Consider the following 19,506-nt stretch of genomic DNA (forward strand, 5'->3'; position numbering starts at 1 on the left):
CTCAGCCAGTGAGCGGCGGGTCTGTATGTGGGATCCGACCCCTCGGCGGGAGCGCCACCGCGCTTCCCAAGCGGCGCACTATAGCAGTGCGCCACCGGGCCGGCCCTATCTTGTGTTCTTAACTGTCTTCCTTATAGTTAAAGCTATCAGGAGTTTGCCCATCAGGTAAGTGAGACATAAAACCCAGTATCATTAACTTGTGTTCTTAACTGTCTTCCTTGTAGTTAAAGCTATCAGGAGTTTGCCCATCAGGTAAGTGAGACATAAAACCCAGTATCATTAACATAGCAATGTAGTAATACAGAATATTATTATGCTCAAATGACTTTTCCTAAATGAGCAACAAGGTAATATGCTAACCTGACACCCAGAGTTCTACACAATTTTATGATATCCAGAATTAAAAAATGGATATAGTTTATACCCATTACAGTGTTGTTAGAGGGAGAGAATTCAAAGTTGGCATAAAGTGCCAAAGTAGAAATTAACTTAGGTTACATAGGAAATAATTTGCATAGGCCAAGGAGGCCCTTTGTGAACAATACCACCTAGGGCAATTTAGTCTACAAAATAATGACTATAAGATCATAATCAAAATGAAATGCGGTGAAAAAGAGAGAGAGCTTTGTTTATGCACTGTAATAAAACTATGGATGGATGGGCATAGCGCATCTCCTGTTGCACGCACCCTGTTGCTCGTCAAGTGACATGGATCCGAGCTGTTTGTTAACCACAGAAGAAGGAGAATCTGAAACAAAAATGAGATTTCAACTTAAAAGTAAGCAGCAGAAAACTGCACAGCAATGTCATGATCATCTCTAAGCTTAAGAAACAAATGTATAAGGGGAGGGAATAGAAGTAAGTACTGTGGTGTGTCTCCCAAGCAGTGAGTAAGCAGGGCCATGTGCTTAAGATATGTTATTCCAGGCAAGCATTTAGCAACTTTGAGAATGAGTTAAGGAAATATGCTTCTACTTCCATGCATATATCTTTTATCAAATTCATTTAGCACAGGCACAAAGTGCAAGGTAGATAAATTAAAAGTGGGGTATCTCCTTCACTGAAGAGAAAATTCCTTGCCCTTCTCAAACTCCCTCTCCAGTTCCTTAAGATGGCTTTCATCCTCCCTTGGAGGATTCAAAGTGTGAAATGAGATGCTCACTACACTTTGCAAGATGATGTTTGCTGTACCATGAACAAGGAGCTCAAGTCAAGATGTTAGACAAAGAAAACGGCTGATAAGAAAAAGATTCAATATAGTAATAATTACCATCACAGAAACACACATAACTTTAAAATTCTATGGTATACTGTGCATATTAAAACTATACTCTGTGAAGGCTTGGGTTTCTTTAGAGGTATGTGGTGGGGAAAGGAAAAGAGGTAAGGAGAAGGCTTATTGGTCTGGGCTTTACACTTTCTACCTTGGCTTCAAATAGGACAGCTTTGTTTTCATCTTTTTGATATACTGAGTTTCTATGTAAGAATTTATTTTATAAACGGGTTCTACTGTTTGCAAAACACTGGTATAGAAGAAGGCAGCGTGATAAAATGGAAAGAGCACTCATCTGGTAAATTGTTAAGTTTTAATTCTAAACAAGTTTCTGACAATAATTAGCAATATTTTTAGGGCTAATCTTCTCCTTTTTTCTTTACCAGCCTAGGGATCTAGTAACCTAAGCAAGGAACTAGGGAACAGAAGGAAGTAGCTTCTTCCCATTCCTAGCTTGGGTTCCAGTGTCCCAGTGGGGCTCTAAAGTAAAACGAAAAATGTAGGTAATAAGCATAGCTCTCCTCCAAATGTAACAATAATTCCTAATTTCTAATATCCTATGCTCTAGTTCTTGGCAAATATTAATAAAACACTTTTGGCCTATCACCAGTTTCTGCTCATAAAGGCATTTCATTTCCCAAAAAGTAGGTATTTTAAGTGAAGATTATCCTTAACTGGATAGCTAAGAGAAGTTTGCCAGTATATCCTGAGTTCACACCAATTTTACATCATTTGGTGGCTTCCATTTGCACATTTAAAAGTCTGAATCCTGCTACTGGTACCACTTGTATCGACTTTAAATCTTCCATTTTCTAAAAGCACCAGTTTGCTTATAGATTTTTGTCTTACTAGATTTTAATAAAGCATAACCATTATTTGAATAACAGCTTTTACTTGTCTTTACTTATCACCTCTTCATAAAAACATTCAGGTAAACAAATCTTTACTACATACAGAAAAAGAAAGTGGGAACAATAGTATTTCAATCAGTTCCCTTATCTTTACTTTCCTTTTTAGGACTTCTCACTTATGCATTTCAGAGTTAGATTCGACATTGTCATCTATGCTGTTTTTCAAGAACAGATAACTTAGTCTTTAGAAATAAAATTATATTCTTTAGAGTAAAGAAAAGCATAAAAATAATATGACTCAGTGAAATAAATATTGGAAAAACCTCCTAAAAGTTTCTTATGAAATATTTTTCATTCCTTGAATTTGTTATACATTTCATTGTGATCTCATTTAATAATTAAGAGCCCTAAGACAACTATAAACTCTCCAAGAAATCTCCTTTTTGAACAATTTTTTCATAAATATTATGGAACATACAAATCTTACTGAAATAAAGTGCATCTTATTTAATTTTTTAATAAAATTTAGGAAGGAGTAAGTCATTGAAAAACCACACTGATGAAGGACCTAGAATGCTGTTATCTCCACAAAACTATTTTTAAACTCTTAAAGGATTCAAAATATTAAAGCTTATGTTAAAACGGAAAGATACTATTAAAATAAAAGGGTTTCCTTTTTGGTTTTACATTCTGTCACAGATATTGTATATTTCTGGGGAATTTGTTTTTCCTCTCATCTTGAAGATTAATCTTAATAAGAAATCCTTCTCAGTCATTGCTTCCATTATATTTATAATCTGGGACCATGCCATTTTTGATAGGATTATTTTCATGTTACATAAACATTTTAAGTTATGGTATTGTATTCATAAATACAATACCATAACTCATATTTTACAGAAACATTTCCAAATATTAATACAATAACATCAGAATAGCTAGTATAAAAAAAATGTAATTGTTAGTCCAAGTTGATCACTTCGGTTGTTCGCATATTCTCCTCCATTTCCCTGTGAAATATCTTCTAGAAAGCACCATCACAAAATAAAAATCTGAATACATGGCCCAATGATAATTCATTATAAAATGTAATATGACTGGTCATCTTACATGAAGTGCTTAGAATTAAAATATTATTTTTAAGGTAGAATTAAACTTTAAGGAAAAGCTCATTCAGTACTAAGCTCAATGTATCTCAGCATCGATTATTATAAATTTCTGAAAAATCATCATTTTGGTCTTGAGAAAATTCTTTAGCCCCCTGACACCAGAATTTTCTCAATTAGAGAAAAAGAGATAGATAATTATAGCCTAATAGGTACATAACAACTATTCTTCGGCCAGATTTCTTGGGTTCAAATGTGGCTTTTCTACTTAGTAATATTGTAACCCTGGGCAAGTTATTTAACTTATCTAAGTCTCAATTTCTCCATCTGTAAAGTGGGGATAATCATAATATCTACCACCTAGTATTCTTGTGAAGATTTACTGAGATGTAAACTACTTAGGTAGCACACTGAAAACAGCTGTTATTACTACTTGCCTATTTTTCAGATATGGTATTAAATAAAAAAATGATACATAGCTGTTCTGAAAAATATGGAGCATATTACCATGTTTAAAGATCTAAAACTAAAAGGCTCATCATTGTTTTGCTTAGGACTCTGTCATTTATGGTAGTTACAGAATGCCTGCAGAACTAGGCCAATATCACATCTGATTTATTAGCTACTTACAAACACTAAAAACATGGGTTTGAGAAGTGCTAATATGTGACTGTCATTATGGACACTGTGGGGGACTCTGATGTTGTATAGAGCCTGCTTGCACAGGATCGGGTAAGTGCTGATTTTTTCCAATATGGCTCAGTTTTGAAAAGCCCTTTTTCAAAAATAATCACCAATGTTTTAAACGTTTTCGGGGTATAAAAGTTACTTTTTTTTTTTTTTTCCAATTGGCAAAACCGTGCCATAAAGTGAAAAAACAGTTCCTACCTGACCCTCTCTAGGCTGGCTCCATGCTCCAGTGGGGTTCTGTGGTGGTTGGGCCAGTACCAGCAGACTCCACAGGGTGCTGTCACTCTGAGCAGGAGCCAGCAACCCATGACTTCAGGGGACCTGAAATGGAAAAAAAGAGTTGGGCTTAAAATCAGCCATATGCTGAATGCCTCTGCCATAGCTGTTTAGGGCATTCATGTGATAAACATACATACAGCTCATTCAAAACCCTGAATGCTATCAACCTTAAGTGGCCTTGATATGAAGACATTTTGAAGTAGTAAACAAAAGATACTATAATATAGTACATTATTATGTGTACTACTCTCTTTAGGAGTATAAAATCTTTATATATGTAGCATTGTCTAAACCATCCTTATGCCATCTCTGTAAATTATGATAGGCCACACTATCTAAATAAATCAATAACTGGGAAACTGAGGCATTAAAGCAGCCAAATGATCTGCCCAAGGTCATCTGCTCATAGCACCAGGGACAAGAATTCAGCCAGTCTAATGCCCAGGCACTGATGTGATGAAGGCAAATTATCTCTTCACGATTTAAAAAAAAAAAAAAATGACTAAAAAATTTCACTTAGTATGAGTTATGGTATATTTCCTATAAGTCTAGAAATGAATTATGATGTATTTCCTAAATGAATTAGGGTGTATTTCCAAACAGTCTAGAAAAAAACTACTTTTTAAAAACTAAAGTAAAAATATTTTAAAATGCTGTATTCTGATGCTGAAAAACTGTATTTTTAAAAATTAGTTCTGAAGGATTATCATTTACAGGGATCAAAAATTCTTTTAGAGCAGTGGTTTTTCAAACTGGGCTTTGGGGAGCAGAGGAGCCTTGGTGGTAGCAAGAGGAGCAAGCAGGTGGGTCATCACTCATCACTCCTTATCTCCCTTCTTATTTAAATTACAACAGTGCTATTTTTACATATTTTATATTAGAACTTCCACATAAGACTCTGATGAAAGAGTACACAGCTGGGGGGGAATAAAAAGGAAAATCACTGTTTAAACATCTCCTAACATCCATTTCATATAGCTCATTTTAATAACTTGAACCTGAAGGTGATATCATCTGGTGCCTTGGAATGATGTTTTAGTCTTCAATTACCAAGAAACATTGGCAACAGATAATATCACATCTGGGATTATCATTAAATACCATCAGGCCTCTTCCATTTAATCTCACTAAAAATATAGATTATTATTTGTACAAAGTGGTTTGTTTGATGGTTTGATCTCACTTTCCTACAGAAATTAGGTATTGTTGATTCATCTTACACTTAGCCTTTCACAAAAGATTCCCATGAGCCCTATAGTTTGAAGAGCGAATAAAACGTTTGCCAGACAACGTAATAATTCAGAAATTCTTCCTACACTTATTAAAATTTCATTTCCGAATCATAGTAATGTCTCCTTTGGATACCTTACACCTAAAAACTTAAATAGGTGAGAAGACAACACAAATATAATTTATTGGCAGTATCATCACTTACTGATTTTAGATTCTAAAGATAGCAAGATATAATGGAAAAAATTTTATATATAAGAAATGCACATTCTTCTATTATAAACAAATTAAAACCTAGAATACTAATTTTGGTGCTTTCTGTACCAATAGATAATAGTAATGTTAGAAATATAATTTATTGGCAGTATCATCACTTACTGATTTTAGATTCTAAAGATAGCAAGATATAATGGAAAAAAATTTTATATATAAGAAATGCACATTCTTCTATTATTAACAAATTAAAACCTAGAATACTAATTTTGGTGCTTTCTGTACCAATAGATAATAGTAATGTCTATCATAAAAGAATCAATCAATGTCCCTAATACACATACACGAAATTGTATTTAATCATTAAGTATAAGATAAAGTTTTATTGTTATTCAATTAAAACTTATCTCCCTGAATTTCATAAATTTAATTTCTATTCTGTATTTTTATAATCTGTTCTGAAATGAAGAATTTTGTATTAGAATAACTCATTTTTCCTCAAATACAAAATTTACTCAATGAACAAAATATATAGATTTTATTAGTTGTCCCTTATAACTAATTCACAACACATTATTAACTGTTCCTAATACTTGTAATTACCAAATAGTGTTCCTATGACATGTGAGAACAGAATAAAAGTAGCACTAGCAAATGAATCCATGGCATATTACATACTAGATTTATTAGGGCCTCATATGAATGCTGTGTTAAAAACACATGATACAGATGAAGTACTTCACCTTGTAGGTAAAGGGAGCAACATGCATTGAGTGACAGCACTAAGGGCTTCTAATATTGGTCCATGTGCATAGCCTCGGGGGCCCAAGAATGTTGTTTGATAACAAAGAAAAGATAACATGTTTCTCAACTTCAAAACTCGGAAGGTGTCTACTCAACTTTACCTTTTTATAGATGATCACAAATAAACTGGTTACCAAACTAGATACTATTTAATAAGAATGACACAGAGTTGTGAAGACAGCATCTTATTTCACAGAGCCCATAAAAAAGTACCTTAAAAAGATCATGGAAAGAAAGACTAGTATTATCTTTTATTTCTATTTTTAACATTTACTTGTACATATTTGTGGGGTACAGTGTGCTGTTTCAGTACATGCATAGAGTGAACAATGATTCACTTAGGGTAGATAACAGTTTTGTACTTGTTAGTCCACCACTTCTCCTCACAGCCCACTCTCCTTCCCTTCCTGGCCTCTGGTAACCATTATTCTACTCTCTACTTCTATGAGAACCACTTTTTTTTTTCAGATTTCACAATGAGTGAGATCACATGGTATTTGTCTTTCTATGCCTGACTTACTTCACTTAACATGATGGTTTTCCGTTCCATCCATGTTGCTGTAAATAATAGGATATCATTTCTTTTTACAGCTGAATGGTATTCCATTGTGTGTATATACCACAGTTTATTAATCCACTCATCCACTGATAGGCATTTAGGTTGATTCCATCTCTTGGCCATTGTGAATAGCGTTGCGATGAACATGGGACTGCAGATGTCTTTTTGATATATTGATTTCATTTCCTCTGGGTATATCCCTAGTAGTGAGATAGCTGGGTTGTAAGGTACATTTATTTTTAGTTCTCTGAGGAACCTCCATACTGTTTTCCACATGGCTGTCCCAATTTACACTACCACCAACAATGCAAGAGGGTTCCCTTACCTCTGAATCCTTGCAAGCTTTTGTTATTTTCTGTCTTGATAATAGCCATTCTAACTGGGGCAAGATGATATCTCATTGTGGTTTTAATTTGCATTTTCCTGACGATCAGTACTTTTGAGCATTTTTTCATGTGGTTTTTGGCTATATGTATGTCTTCTTTTGAGAAATGTCTGTTCAGGTCCTTTCTCATTTTTTAATTGGGTTCTTTGGTTTTCTGCTGTTGAGTTGTTTGAGTCTTGTTTCTATTTTTCCATGAACTTTCTGAAGTACTCTCATATAATCATCCTAAACCTTTCTGATTCTAAAAAGAACCTGCCTCAACTCAAATTGGTGAACTAGATATGACAGGCTAGTGAGTCTTAAAATATTTTTCTAACATCCAAACTGCACACTGATTTCCTGCTAATGTAGACAGTTTTGCTTTATACTCAAATTTACTTTTTAATACTTGGTTTTTACCTATGAAATTTCAGTATTTTAAAAATATTTGTATGTGTAGGGACATTTTATTTTCCTTTTTACTAGTTTTTATGTTTCATGATTTTTTTGTTGTTACATTCAAAATACTTTGCTTAGGTTTTATATACAGCACAAAATCACAGCAAAATGTTTTATAATTAAATGTCCTCATTGTAATCTGATCAAACTTTCTTGTTAATTTTCAGTATAGGAAAAACTCCTTACAGAAAAGAGAGAGACATCTTTGTCTGCCTGATATTACCTCCATTAGTAACACTGAATTAAAATCAAGTCTATGTTTTGTCCCAAATATCATATCTTTATTACAATGGTTTTAACTTATTTTATTACCCTAGCACTTACTGGAACAGATATTTATAAAGTGAAGGTAGTGCAGTTTTACCAATATACAAATTAATTCCAAGTAATTAACAACCACACTCATCATTCTTTAGGGTGGCAGAACAAAGTATATCAAACCAAGTATTATAAACTCATTAGTATGAGAACTGAGACATTCTCATTCCTAAATAAAGATTTATAGCACCTACTATAATACCTATACCATAGGATTTAAGGTACCTATTATCCATCTTGAAAGAACTAACTGACAAATTATTTTGTGCTGTATGTAATTAATTCTTTCAACAAATTAATATTGAGCATCATGAGCTTTCTGGTCATTAAAATAACTGGGCCATTAAAATACTCAATGAAAAAGACAGTGGCACAAATTATTACTGTTTTATCAGAATTTTATAGCATAAGAACAGGAACATGAGACTATGAAGTACTTTTGCTGCCCTACATATTAGAAAGTTGATTATGTATAGAAGGAATAACTCAGCAAATACTGGAACAATTGAAATAATAATAAAAGGGAATGATTGAGTCAGCATGCTAGTATGGCCAAACAATAATATAATTTTAAATCTAGCATTACTTGGCTTATATGGAAATATAAGTTGACTTTCAAAGCAAAAAAAAAGAGCTAGAAGCCATAAACATAAATTTACTTCGGCATATAGAAAATTTCAACCAAAATATCAACACAGACTCTACATCACTAGATAATTATTAGAAAGTAGTTCATCAGGTATGAAAGTAACAAATATTTGCCTCTCTCCAAATATAATTAGAAATAAAATAATGGGTTATTTTATGTTTATCTTTCAGGCAAATGCTGCAGCCAATATGTCTCTCTAGCACGTGATGTTGAATACCACCACGTGCAAGGAAGGGAGGGATAAGCTGCAAGCGCATTAGCTCTCTTTTTGAATGGGAAAAAGGAAGCATCTTATTACACACTAGCAGTATTAAAAAACAACTCTATCAGCTGCTTAAGGACACTTGACAGTAATGACCTGAAGCATGAGGGTCCTGTGAAGAGCCCTCATGGGAAGACTGATCAGAAGTGGAAGGCTGTTGTTGGGTTTGTGCAGCTAGCTCTTGCTGCCTCTGCTGCTCGGCCTTCTTAAGCCTCAGTTGCTGCAGGCGCTTACGGAGCAAAGCTATCTCAGGCCCCCTTAAAAATTCTGACACAAATAGGAAAAGAAAGTTGAAAAGATAGTAATAACATAAAAACAATAAGAATTTGATTATACATTAAGAGACAAAGGATATAAATAAAACATGTCTCACAAAAGAATACTAAAAACAAATTACTGATAAAAAAGAAATTACTGGTCATTAAATTATGAGACAAACTATATACAAACACCCAACTACTTCTCTTTTACTACGATGAATTAGAGACATATTCATCTAAGAATATTTAGGTAATTAAACAGAATGGAAATAAAGAACTCCATAAGCAAAAGATTTTTAAATGAACATTTCTATTCTCACTAATTTTATCTCTTTTTACAACAAATACTAGAAAACCAAAAATCGAAAAATACCAGTTAAATCATCTAATCTACAGACAAAAACTTAAGTTTTTTTCACTAATTTCAATCAATAATTAAATTAAATAATGAAAATTCCTAAATTCTCTAGGAATTTACTAGAAAAGAGCTCTTAAAAAGTAAAAGTTACATATTCTTCAGCTAAATGTTTCTTTTTATGTTAGAACTATTATTTACTTTTTCTTTTTTTTTTGAGTTCAAAAAGATTTACACAACCATTAATTTCTTAACCTTTATTGAAGAAGTGGTCACAGATAAAAAGTAGAAAAATAACTGAAAATTCTGCAAAGAGATATTTTATTCAGTGCCTACTATCTACAAGGCATTGTTTTCGGCTCTGGGGATAAATAAAATATTAAACAAAATGTTCCCTACTCCTATGGAGTTTGTGTTCTGAGGGAAAAACAAACGTGAACACACATACATAGCATATATACGCGTTTGTATGTGTCATGTGGGGATAATTGCTATGAATTAAACTGGTAGGGTAAGGTAAGGGGTATAGAGACAGTAAGGGAGGGGCTGTTATTTTTCATATGGTCATTAGGGAAAGCTTCTTGTAAGGTGCCATTTGAAAAAAGACCTCAAGGACATGAAGGCATAAACCACATGGATATCCAGAGGAAAAACGTTCCAGGTGGATGGAAGAGCAAGTGCAAATGCTCAGGAGGTAGTGTATCGGGATGTGAGATGTATTTTAAAGACAGCAAAATTTGCTGAGAGTTTGGATATAGAGGGATCCCAAAGTTTTTGGTCTAGGTTACAGGAAAAATAGAGTTGCCATTTATTGCAACTGGGAAGAATGAAAGAGGAACAAGCAATATTGGGGGGAATAAAAGAACCAATAGACATCCAAGTGGAGAAATTAAGTAGAGACTGAATATAAGAATCTAGGATTCAGAGGAGATATAGGATGACACTGGTGATGTTATATTAAGCCCCCTGGAGAATAAGTGATGACAGAGAAGAGGTCTAAGAACTGAACTCTGGGGCACTCCAATGTTTAAAAGGAGGAGGACCTCTAAAAAGAGTAAGAAGGAAAAGCCAGACAGGAGTGAAAGAACTGAGTGAACAGAGTTCTGTAGGATAAGTGATGAAAGTGTGTCACAAAAGATGGAATAAGCAGTGTCAAGTGCTACTGACATACTGAAAAAGATGCTGACTGAGATCCAACCACTGAATTTTGCACCATGGAAGTTAATAATGACCTGTTTCAGTGAAATAAACAGGTCAAAACCTGACTGTGGCCGGTTCAAGAGAAAGGGTAGTTAATAAAATAAAGACACAAAGCATATACAGCCATGTGTCGCTTAACCATGGGGACAGGCTCTAAGAAATGCATCATTACACGATTCTGTCATTGTGTGAACATCACAGAGTGCACTTACAGAAACTTATATGGTACAGCCTACTACACACCTAGGCTATGTAGTACAGCCATTACAATCTTGTGGGACAACCATTGTACATTCAGTTTGTCACTGAATGAAACATCATATGTGGCACGTGACTGTATGCTCTTTGCAGAAGTCTTGCTGTAGGTGGGGAACAGAAAAATTGGATGATTTTTGGTAGGGAAACAGAGTCAAAGGAGATGTGTGTTTTAGTTTGGGAGATAATACACATGTTTGCATTCTGATGGAGAATGCTTAATTTGGGGGGAGGGAAAAAGTTGATGCATGAAAAGTGGGCAACTGCAGAAACAATGTCCTTGGGAGGAGTTTCAGTGGATAAGAGGAGGAACTGGTTTTGAATAGGTGCATTAAAATTTCACAACTGTAAACAAAGGCGGGGGTGTGGGCAGAGAATATTGGTAGAGAAGTTAATAGTTGTAGATTTGGTTGTGGGAGCATCTGACAGTAGCAACAAATTACATAAACTACTAAATAACTTTCAGCCTCTTATACATAGATTATAAGGGTGTGAAATTTGGTTTATTATTTCAGGAATTAATCATGTCAGAGATACTACAACCTCTTGTTATCAGTGACAGTAGCAACAAATTACATAAACTACTAAATAACTTTCAGCCTCTTATACATAGATTATAAGGGTGCGAAATTTGGTTTATTATTTCAGGAATTAATCATGTCAGAGATACTACAACCTCTTGTTATCATGGCCTCTGTTAATAAAGAATTTTATTCAATTAGCCAATTGGTAGCTAAGATTTAATAAACAATTCAAGTATCATCACAGTCCCTCATAATTAGTTTTCAAGAAAATTCTCCAGTACCAACTACGATAGTATTCACTGACAAATAAATGGTCATGTTCAATGGCACAGTGCCTCCTTCTTAGGTATGTACAGATACCTTATTTACAGTCTGAGTAACAGTAATGCTTTTAGCAATATAAAATAAAGCATTAGTATACAGCCATAAGTTTGTCATTTTAGACTTCAAAAGTTTGTATGTCATTTTAGACATACATTAGTATGTCATTTTAGACATACATTAGTATGTCATTTTAGACTTCAAAAGAAATCTATATAGAAAGAATACATAGAGGTAAAATTTGCTTAAAAAAAAAAAAAATCACAAAAACTCAATTTCTTTGGAGTTTCAAACCCTCTCTCTTGAGCTGCCAAATGTGCCATAAGTTTGTCATTTTAGACTTCAAAAGAAATCTATATAGAAAGAATACATATAGGTAAAATTTGCTTAAAAAAAAAAAAGAAAAATCACAAAAACTCAATTTCTTTGGAGTTTCAAACCCTCTCTCTTGAGCTGCCAAATGTTTTATGAGGATCTAAGTCTCCATCCTAGAACCACCTGGGGATGTAGCAAATAAATAGCAGGCTCTAGATGCATGTGGTAATGCTCTATAATTTGGAAAATCAAGATTTAGTTATGATAACCTTAATAACTACTTATTCAATGTTTCCAGTTCTTTTCAAAGAAGAATTTGTCTACTTTTACGGCTGGTTGTATGGTGGCTTTCCCCCTTATGTTAAAAAAAATATATTGAGGTTAAGAAAATAAGTCACCACTTAACTAGGAAAGAAAAGTATTAAATTAAAAATTCCAACCAAACATACCATATTAAACACAGTTTGGCTAGCAGCTTGAAATATTAAAGTAAAGATACATATACATTACATCCTTTTAAAAACATATCCATATAATTCATAAATGTGGATAAATGCTTGGAGACTTAGTTTTCATTAACATAAGCCAACTGAAAACGAATACAAAGAATACCTTGGTTTGAATTTTAAAAACAACAACAAAAAACTGAACAAGGTATCTGGAACTGCTACAGGAAATCTGTACTTTCATTTCCTAAAACGACTAACTCTATTCTTTTCTTCTGAAAGACTCTAGGCTATTCTCCCTAATGGCTTAATTCTAGGTCCACTTGGTTCTAACCTTCACATCCTGCCTCTACAATACACAGGGTCTTCCGTCCTGGGCTCTGAATTATTTTTATATCTAATTCAGTGGTACTTTATCTGCCTGCTATCAATCTGTCTTCTAGTCCCAACTTGCTTCTTGTCCTGGTGATCCTTGTGCATTTTTTCTTCTTGGACTGGTCACTCCTTCACTGACTTCCAAGTTTCTCTGTTTTCTTATTTAGTTTCCCCAAAGTGCCATCAACTTAATATCTCCACTTTTTTCTAACCTATAAATGGCCTATACCTAGTCTGACTAATCACTAACCCCATTTAAGAAAACTGTAATGTAGATATTTGGGCTTTGACAAGTTTGCTGTACAACAGAGTTCTTACTTCCCCAGCAATTTTTCTCAATTTAACTATAATGATTCTGCATAGGCCTGAATAAATTTGTAATTTGAGTGACACAATTATTTGTAAATAAGTAGGAATCCACACATAGACCATATCATACATTATCTTTAAAAACTAAATACTCATGGTCTGAGTGGTCTATTTAATTGGAAACATAGGGATCCTTTAAGTGACTCGCTTCTCAAGGTGAGCCCCCAAAACTCAATTTTAGATTGGATGGGGATATCAGTACATTTAAAGTTACCTCATTCTCTAATCATATTCTTTACATAGGTTAAAATAAAACCAAAGGAAAAAATTAAACTGTAACACTGGAAAGACTGCCTCATTTACTACTCTCTCATTATAAGAAGATTGTTAACATGGGAAAAAATTACAAATAATGCACTAAAGGAAAACATTTTCAGGCTTAGTTTAAGAAATAACTAAAAGAAAGATCTGACAGGACTTACTAAGAAAAGAAGAAAATATTTTATAGTTACTTTGAAATACTTTTTGTTAATAACATTATGAAGATTTCATTTTAACCTATGTAGTTTCAGCTTATAGTCATCTCTTTCTGATTTTTAAATATATAATTTTATACCCACATTTAAAAAAGCACAGTCTTTTGTTAAATGTTCAAGAAAAAAAATGTATAGGAATCAAAATGTCTAATGAAATTCTGAGCTATATACATAAAATAAGATTTAAATGGTCTGACACAAGAATTAAAGTAAAATTTGAGAATACAAAGGGTGAAGAAGAAAAAAATGTCCTATCAGCTAATTTCAAATTCCATTTGAGTATATTCATCTTTCTAATCCAGTGACATAACCTGAAGCCAACTTTGTGGCCCCCTCTAGATATACTCTTCTTCAGGTCATGCCTTTTGTATATTCACCTGACTTGTGGCTTCATTTTATTTTATTTTCTCGTATTCATATTTCTGTTTATCCTGATCTACTGATTTATATATATAACCATGTGACTTTAAAAAAGTATTTCTGTTAAGTTACCTTAAAAAACTTTTTGAACAAGATAAGAAAAATTATCTACTCAGTCTTATGTGGTCTAGACAGCCAAGGGCGAACAACAGATCCAAAACGATGAATGACTGGATATCTAATCACAGCATCTACTACGTGTCATCAAACTTTGGGAGCCTACTGGAAACACACAGAATTAATGAAGTAGGGCTGCGACTACAAGCGTATTTCAAAAGGTTTGTGGAAAAAGAGTTAAAAGATAATATGAATCTTTCCATGAACTTTTTGAAGTACCCTCACATAATATAAAGAATAAAATATAGCTAAATATACCCTACTTATCCTACACCAGCTTAAAGATAACTAAACGTCTCATAATATTCTTATTGTATATGTAGAAAGTGACTATTGTTGAGGATAAAAGATGCTTACTCAGAGACAAGATAGACAACATCCTTGTTTTCATGACAGCATATTCTGCTGAGAAATTATCATAAAAAAATCAATCAAAAATGAAAAAAATAGAAAATAAGCAGGGTTATATAATAGAGTAACATGTTAGGGAGAGTAGAAAGAAAGAGGACTCTACCTGAGGTGGGTCTTTTATAATTGAGATGGGTTTTGGCTTTGAGCTGAGATCCAAGGAAAAATGAGTTGGCCATGTGGTAAACTGGGGGAAGAGCTTCTCAGATACAGAGAACAGTCTCAGATGAAGAAAGAAAGAAAGAGAGAGAGAGAGAGAGGGAGGGAGGGAGGGAGGGAGGGAGGGAGGAAGGAAGGAAGGAAGGAAGGAAGGAAAAAGACAGACAGAAGGACAGACAAAAGGACAGAGAGAAAGATAGAAAGAAAAAAGAAAGAAGCAGAAGAGAATTTGGCACATTAAAGAACTGAAAGGAAATGTGTACATCTAAAGTGTAATGATCATCAGGGACTGAGAAAGCGGAATTAGATGAGGCTAGAGAGGTAGGCAAAGGTCAGGCCATGTAGCTTCTTACAGGTCCATGGTAAGGAGTTTGATTTTTTTTCCTTTTGTAGTTGTATTTCTAAATGCAATTAGAAGCCTCTGAGGGGTTCTAACTGGCAAAGTTAGGTAATCAGATTTAGCATTTTAAAATACTCATTCTAGCTGCTGCGCAGAGAATAAATTACAAAGGAGTAAGAGTAGAAGTAGGAAGATCAATTGGAAGACAAAAAATATAGTGAGATGGAAAGAAGATATATTTTGGATACAGAATCAACAGAACTTGCTGATGAATTGGGTGTGGGACATAAGGGGAAAGGAAGAATCAAGAATAACTCACAGGTTATTAAAATTAGCAAATGGGCAGGTAGTATTACAATTTACTAAGCCATAAATGGACCATGAACAAATTAGAGAACAGAAAGGGTAGGAGGCTGAATTAAGTTTTAGTTTGGATGTGTTAAATTTAAGATGTCCAAAGATAAACAAAAGAAGTGTCAAAATAGCAGTTGGACACAGGGTTCTGGAACTCAGGGTATAAAATCAGATTGTTGATATACGTATCAGAGGCAGTAATATAGAGGAGATATTAAAAACTATGGGGAACTAATACAATCACCCAGGGATACAGTGTATGCAAACTATAATATTCAATAGCAGACAGAACAAGAAACATGAACAATGTTTGCTACAAAACCAGTCAGAATTGATAATAAGAGTAAACAGGCAAAAGTAGTGTCACAGATACCAGGAAAGGGAAGAGTTTCAAGAAAGAAGTTACAAGACTATGTTAAATGCAACTGGGTTAAAAAATCTAGTAAGATACTAAGAAATATCCTCTAAATTTGGCAGGACGGAGGTCACTAATGACTTTGATAAAAAGTTTCAGGGGGGGAAGGGGTTGAAAAGCAGATTGGGGTTGGTTGACAAATAAAAATGGAATGTGATAAGAAAATGGAGATAATACATGTGAGCAATTATTTTGAGAACTCTGATTATAAAAGGAGCAGAGAAATAAGGCAGTAGCTGGAGAGGAATGTGAGAATTTTTAAGAAATGAGATATTAAGAGCCTGTTTGAGGCAGAAAGGAACAATTTCAGCAGAAAAGGCAATGATAATGATGCAGGAGAAGGAGCGAAGTCTTTGAGAATCTGGAAAGGGATGGGAATGGCACTGGCTAGCTTTTGGTAGGAGCAGACATGTTTCTTCCAAAATGTGTTTCTGCCTCTAGCACAATGTGAATACAGACAAGATTCAATAGTAGGAAAATGAGTGCTTTCCTTTTCACTATGAATGAGGGTTAGCAGCTGGGGATGGGGCAAGGGTTAGGGAGAGTGTTAAACATTTGAGAGACATGAAGGTATAAAACAAACATTTTGTATGGTTGGAGAGCAACAGCGTTAAAAGACAAATTACTCCGACACAGTGCTGAGCACACTGAAATCTGCAGTCATGACTTTCTTCACTATCATTCAGTGATTCAGTCGTAGCCCAAGAGAAGGCAGACAATTAGGTTCGACCAGAGATGGAGTTTTGCCTGGCAAATTTTCACATTCCCATTGTCCCTTTCCTTTCACTCCAGTAAAAATGACAGAGGAAATGCAAGGAATATGAAGGAAAGGCATAAACATTTACATAAAAAGGTATCCACAGCAAGGCAAGTATAGACAGAAGCATACTTTTTCATTTTCTCTATCTCTACTCAAGGCAATAATAGAAATCATGGCTCTAATCTGACACTCCCACCTGCTACATTTATGGAATGGACAATTTCCAATATTCACAAAACTATCTGGACTTAGATAGGCTATGGCAAGTGGAAAAGAGACGGGAAAAAACAAAAATAAAACAAAACAAAAATCATTAAGCCCTTAGTGTTGAAATGTTGGAATATATAATAATAAAAGGGCTATTATCAAAACAATTACAGACATAACCTCTAGACATTACATCTAACACAAAATCATTTTCCTCAAAAGTGATACTGTCTTGGTAATACGAAAGTATTTCAATTATCCATAATTTAGTCAACCAAAATTCTCTCAGTAATCTCCCAGTTAAAAATATTTCCTTATTTCCTTTGAAAAAGGTACTAAGTAATGTTCAAATAATAATCACATGATCATCACAAAAATTTTTTTTCTATTTCAATGATTCAAATGACTGTGGTATTTAATACCGACATTAAAAAGGAATCTAGCAATTTAAAATATAGTATTAAAATGCATTAAGTATCTATAAAAAATTTTTAAAAAGAAGCTCTAAATACTTTACTCACAAATGTGTTTAAGAAACAATAGGAATTAGTTAAGTTCAGTGGAACTTGAACATAAGCTAGAGAGTCTTCTAAGTTTTCCTGATAACTTATAATTGATCAGAATTTTTAAGAATATTTCCAAGAATGCTATGACCTTAAAAATTCTTCCTTTTACCAATTTACCTGCTTTGAGAAACAAACTTTAACTGCTTCTGTCCCTCCTTCCCAAACCCTCCAAAATATTTTGCTTTCCCATAAGTTGAAATGCTGTGTCAATTAGAAGGTGGAAAACCTGGTTTTGTAGTTCAGCTTTAGCTTATTATTATGGATAAAATGCACACAGTGCTAACAGTTATGTAATTGACTCTGGCTTCCACTCCCATAGAAACTGCAAATGAATTGCCAAAAATGGGATATACTGATAAAAGAGTGTTTAATTTAAAATACCCCATATTTGGTGATCTGGCATCAGTTTCCGGAGAAGCAAGTGACAGCTTGGCAGCTAAGCTGTTAGAAATTTATAAAATGTATTTTAGCTCAGGCCTGCCAGCTGTATGTCTAGTAGCTAATATTTTTGACTCTGTATCAAATAAAATACTTCCTTAGAAGAACCTAAAGAAAAATATTAATAAACATATTTTTGGTTATTATAACTATATCTATACAGTTAAAATGCAAAGTAAACTACGGACTAAAAAACTAAAAAAACTAGAAAAGTAAAGTAATTTTGCTGAAAATTACTATTATATGCTTATACATTCCATAGTTGGGGGAAAAAGTTAACCACGAGGAGTAATAATATTGAGGGAAAAAACAGTATTTAACAGAATTTAGGATTTGATTTTTTTCACTAGCATCAAGTATCAAGAAGATAAAGATTTGGTAAAATAATTCTCTTTCATGAAAATATTTGAAAAATAATTCTTTTGGTAAATTGTATATATTGTCGGCAAGAAACCACATCAAATCTACCATACAGAATGTATTAAAAGTATTTCATGATTTGAGGAAAAATAATCAAGAATATAAATACAATGGAAATAATAAGAGCTTAATCTCACCATCACTTTAATACAGACATACAATCAAATAAATCTAGAAAGATATTTTGGTCTATAATGGTCTGTAAAATAATCTTTAACTCCAAGTACATTAAACTATGTCAAAACACTATCTGTTGGTACCTGTATTTTTTTAAATAAACTGTTTTACGTAAATTAAAGATTCCTGCTATTTGTTAAAATTCATGCAAGTTAGGCACACTTTAATTTTGTATTTAAGTTACATGTTCACAGTTTACATCTCATTTTGATCATTTATTCCAGCAAGAAGTTGATGTGATTTTGTATCTTTCAAAACAGCCTAAAAGAAGTCTCCATTATCAGAAATCATCAGATGAATCACAACCTACTTAAAGAGTAAAATCCTCACCAGACTGATGATGTGTACGGTGTCCAGATGCCTCACCAGACTGCCTTTGTTCAGTGTCTGGGGAAGACAGCAAAGAAGTAGAATGAGGGCTTTCTGTGGAAGATGATGTTGAAGGAACCTGAGCTGATAATGTAGAGGATGTAGAAGGCTGAAGAAATTGTTCAGCTGGAGTATCTACTTCCATTGCAGTTTCACCCACTTCCAAATCAGAACTTGATGGGACTGTAGGAAGAGCTGAAACATCTGACTGACTCGTTCCACCTTCGAAAAATACGTTAATACAAATTCAACTTTAAATTCTTTCCAAAACCAACTACTCTAAAGAGATACATTCAGGAAACATACACACACCTGCACTCAGGCATACATACACACACACAAATATATAATTTCAGAATATCAATAACAACCATGGGTGGTTTGGTCCATTTGACCAAATAAG

General features: G+C 33.7%; 1 protein-coding gene across 3 annotated transcripts in view; it reads right to left on the reverse strand.

Moving 5' to 3' along the window:
* DCAF6 (DDB1 and CUL4 associated factor 6) overlaps positions 1-19,506 on the reverse strand; it is a 126,522-nt gene that overhangs the window by 55,043 nt on the left and 51,973 nt on the right. The window contains exons 10-12 of one of the 3 annotated variants that reach the window (XM_008588229.1): positions 19,065-19,325; positions 9,154-9,324; positions 689-748 (exon numbers count right to left, since the gene is read on the reverse strand). In XM_008588229.1, the coding sequence (XP_008586451.1) occupies positions 689-748; positions 9,154-9,324; positions 19,065-19,325 (492 nt within the window). The remainder of the gene's footprint in view (positions 1-688; positions 749-9,153; positions 9,325-19,064; positions 19,326-19,506) is intronic. The other 2 variants (XM_008588227.1, XM_008588228.1) reach the window with 2 other exon arrangements.

Source organism: Galeopterus variegatus, unplaced genomic scaffold (assembly GCF_000696425.1).
Source record: "Galeopterus variegatus unplaced genomic scaffold, G_variegatus-3.0.2 Scaffold4729, whole genome shotgun sequence".
Classification (NCBI taxonomy): Eukaryota; Metazoa; Chordata; class Mammalia; order Dermoptera; family Cynocephalidae; genus Galeopterus; species Galeopterus variegatus.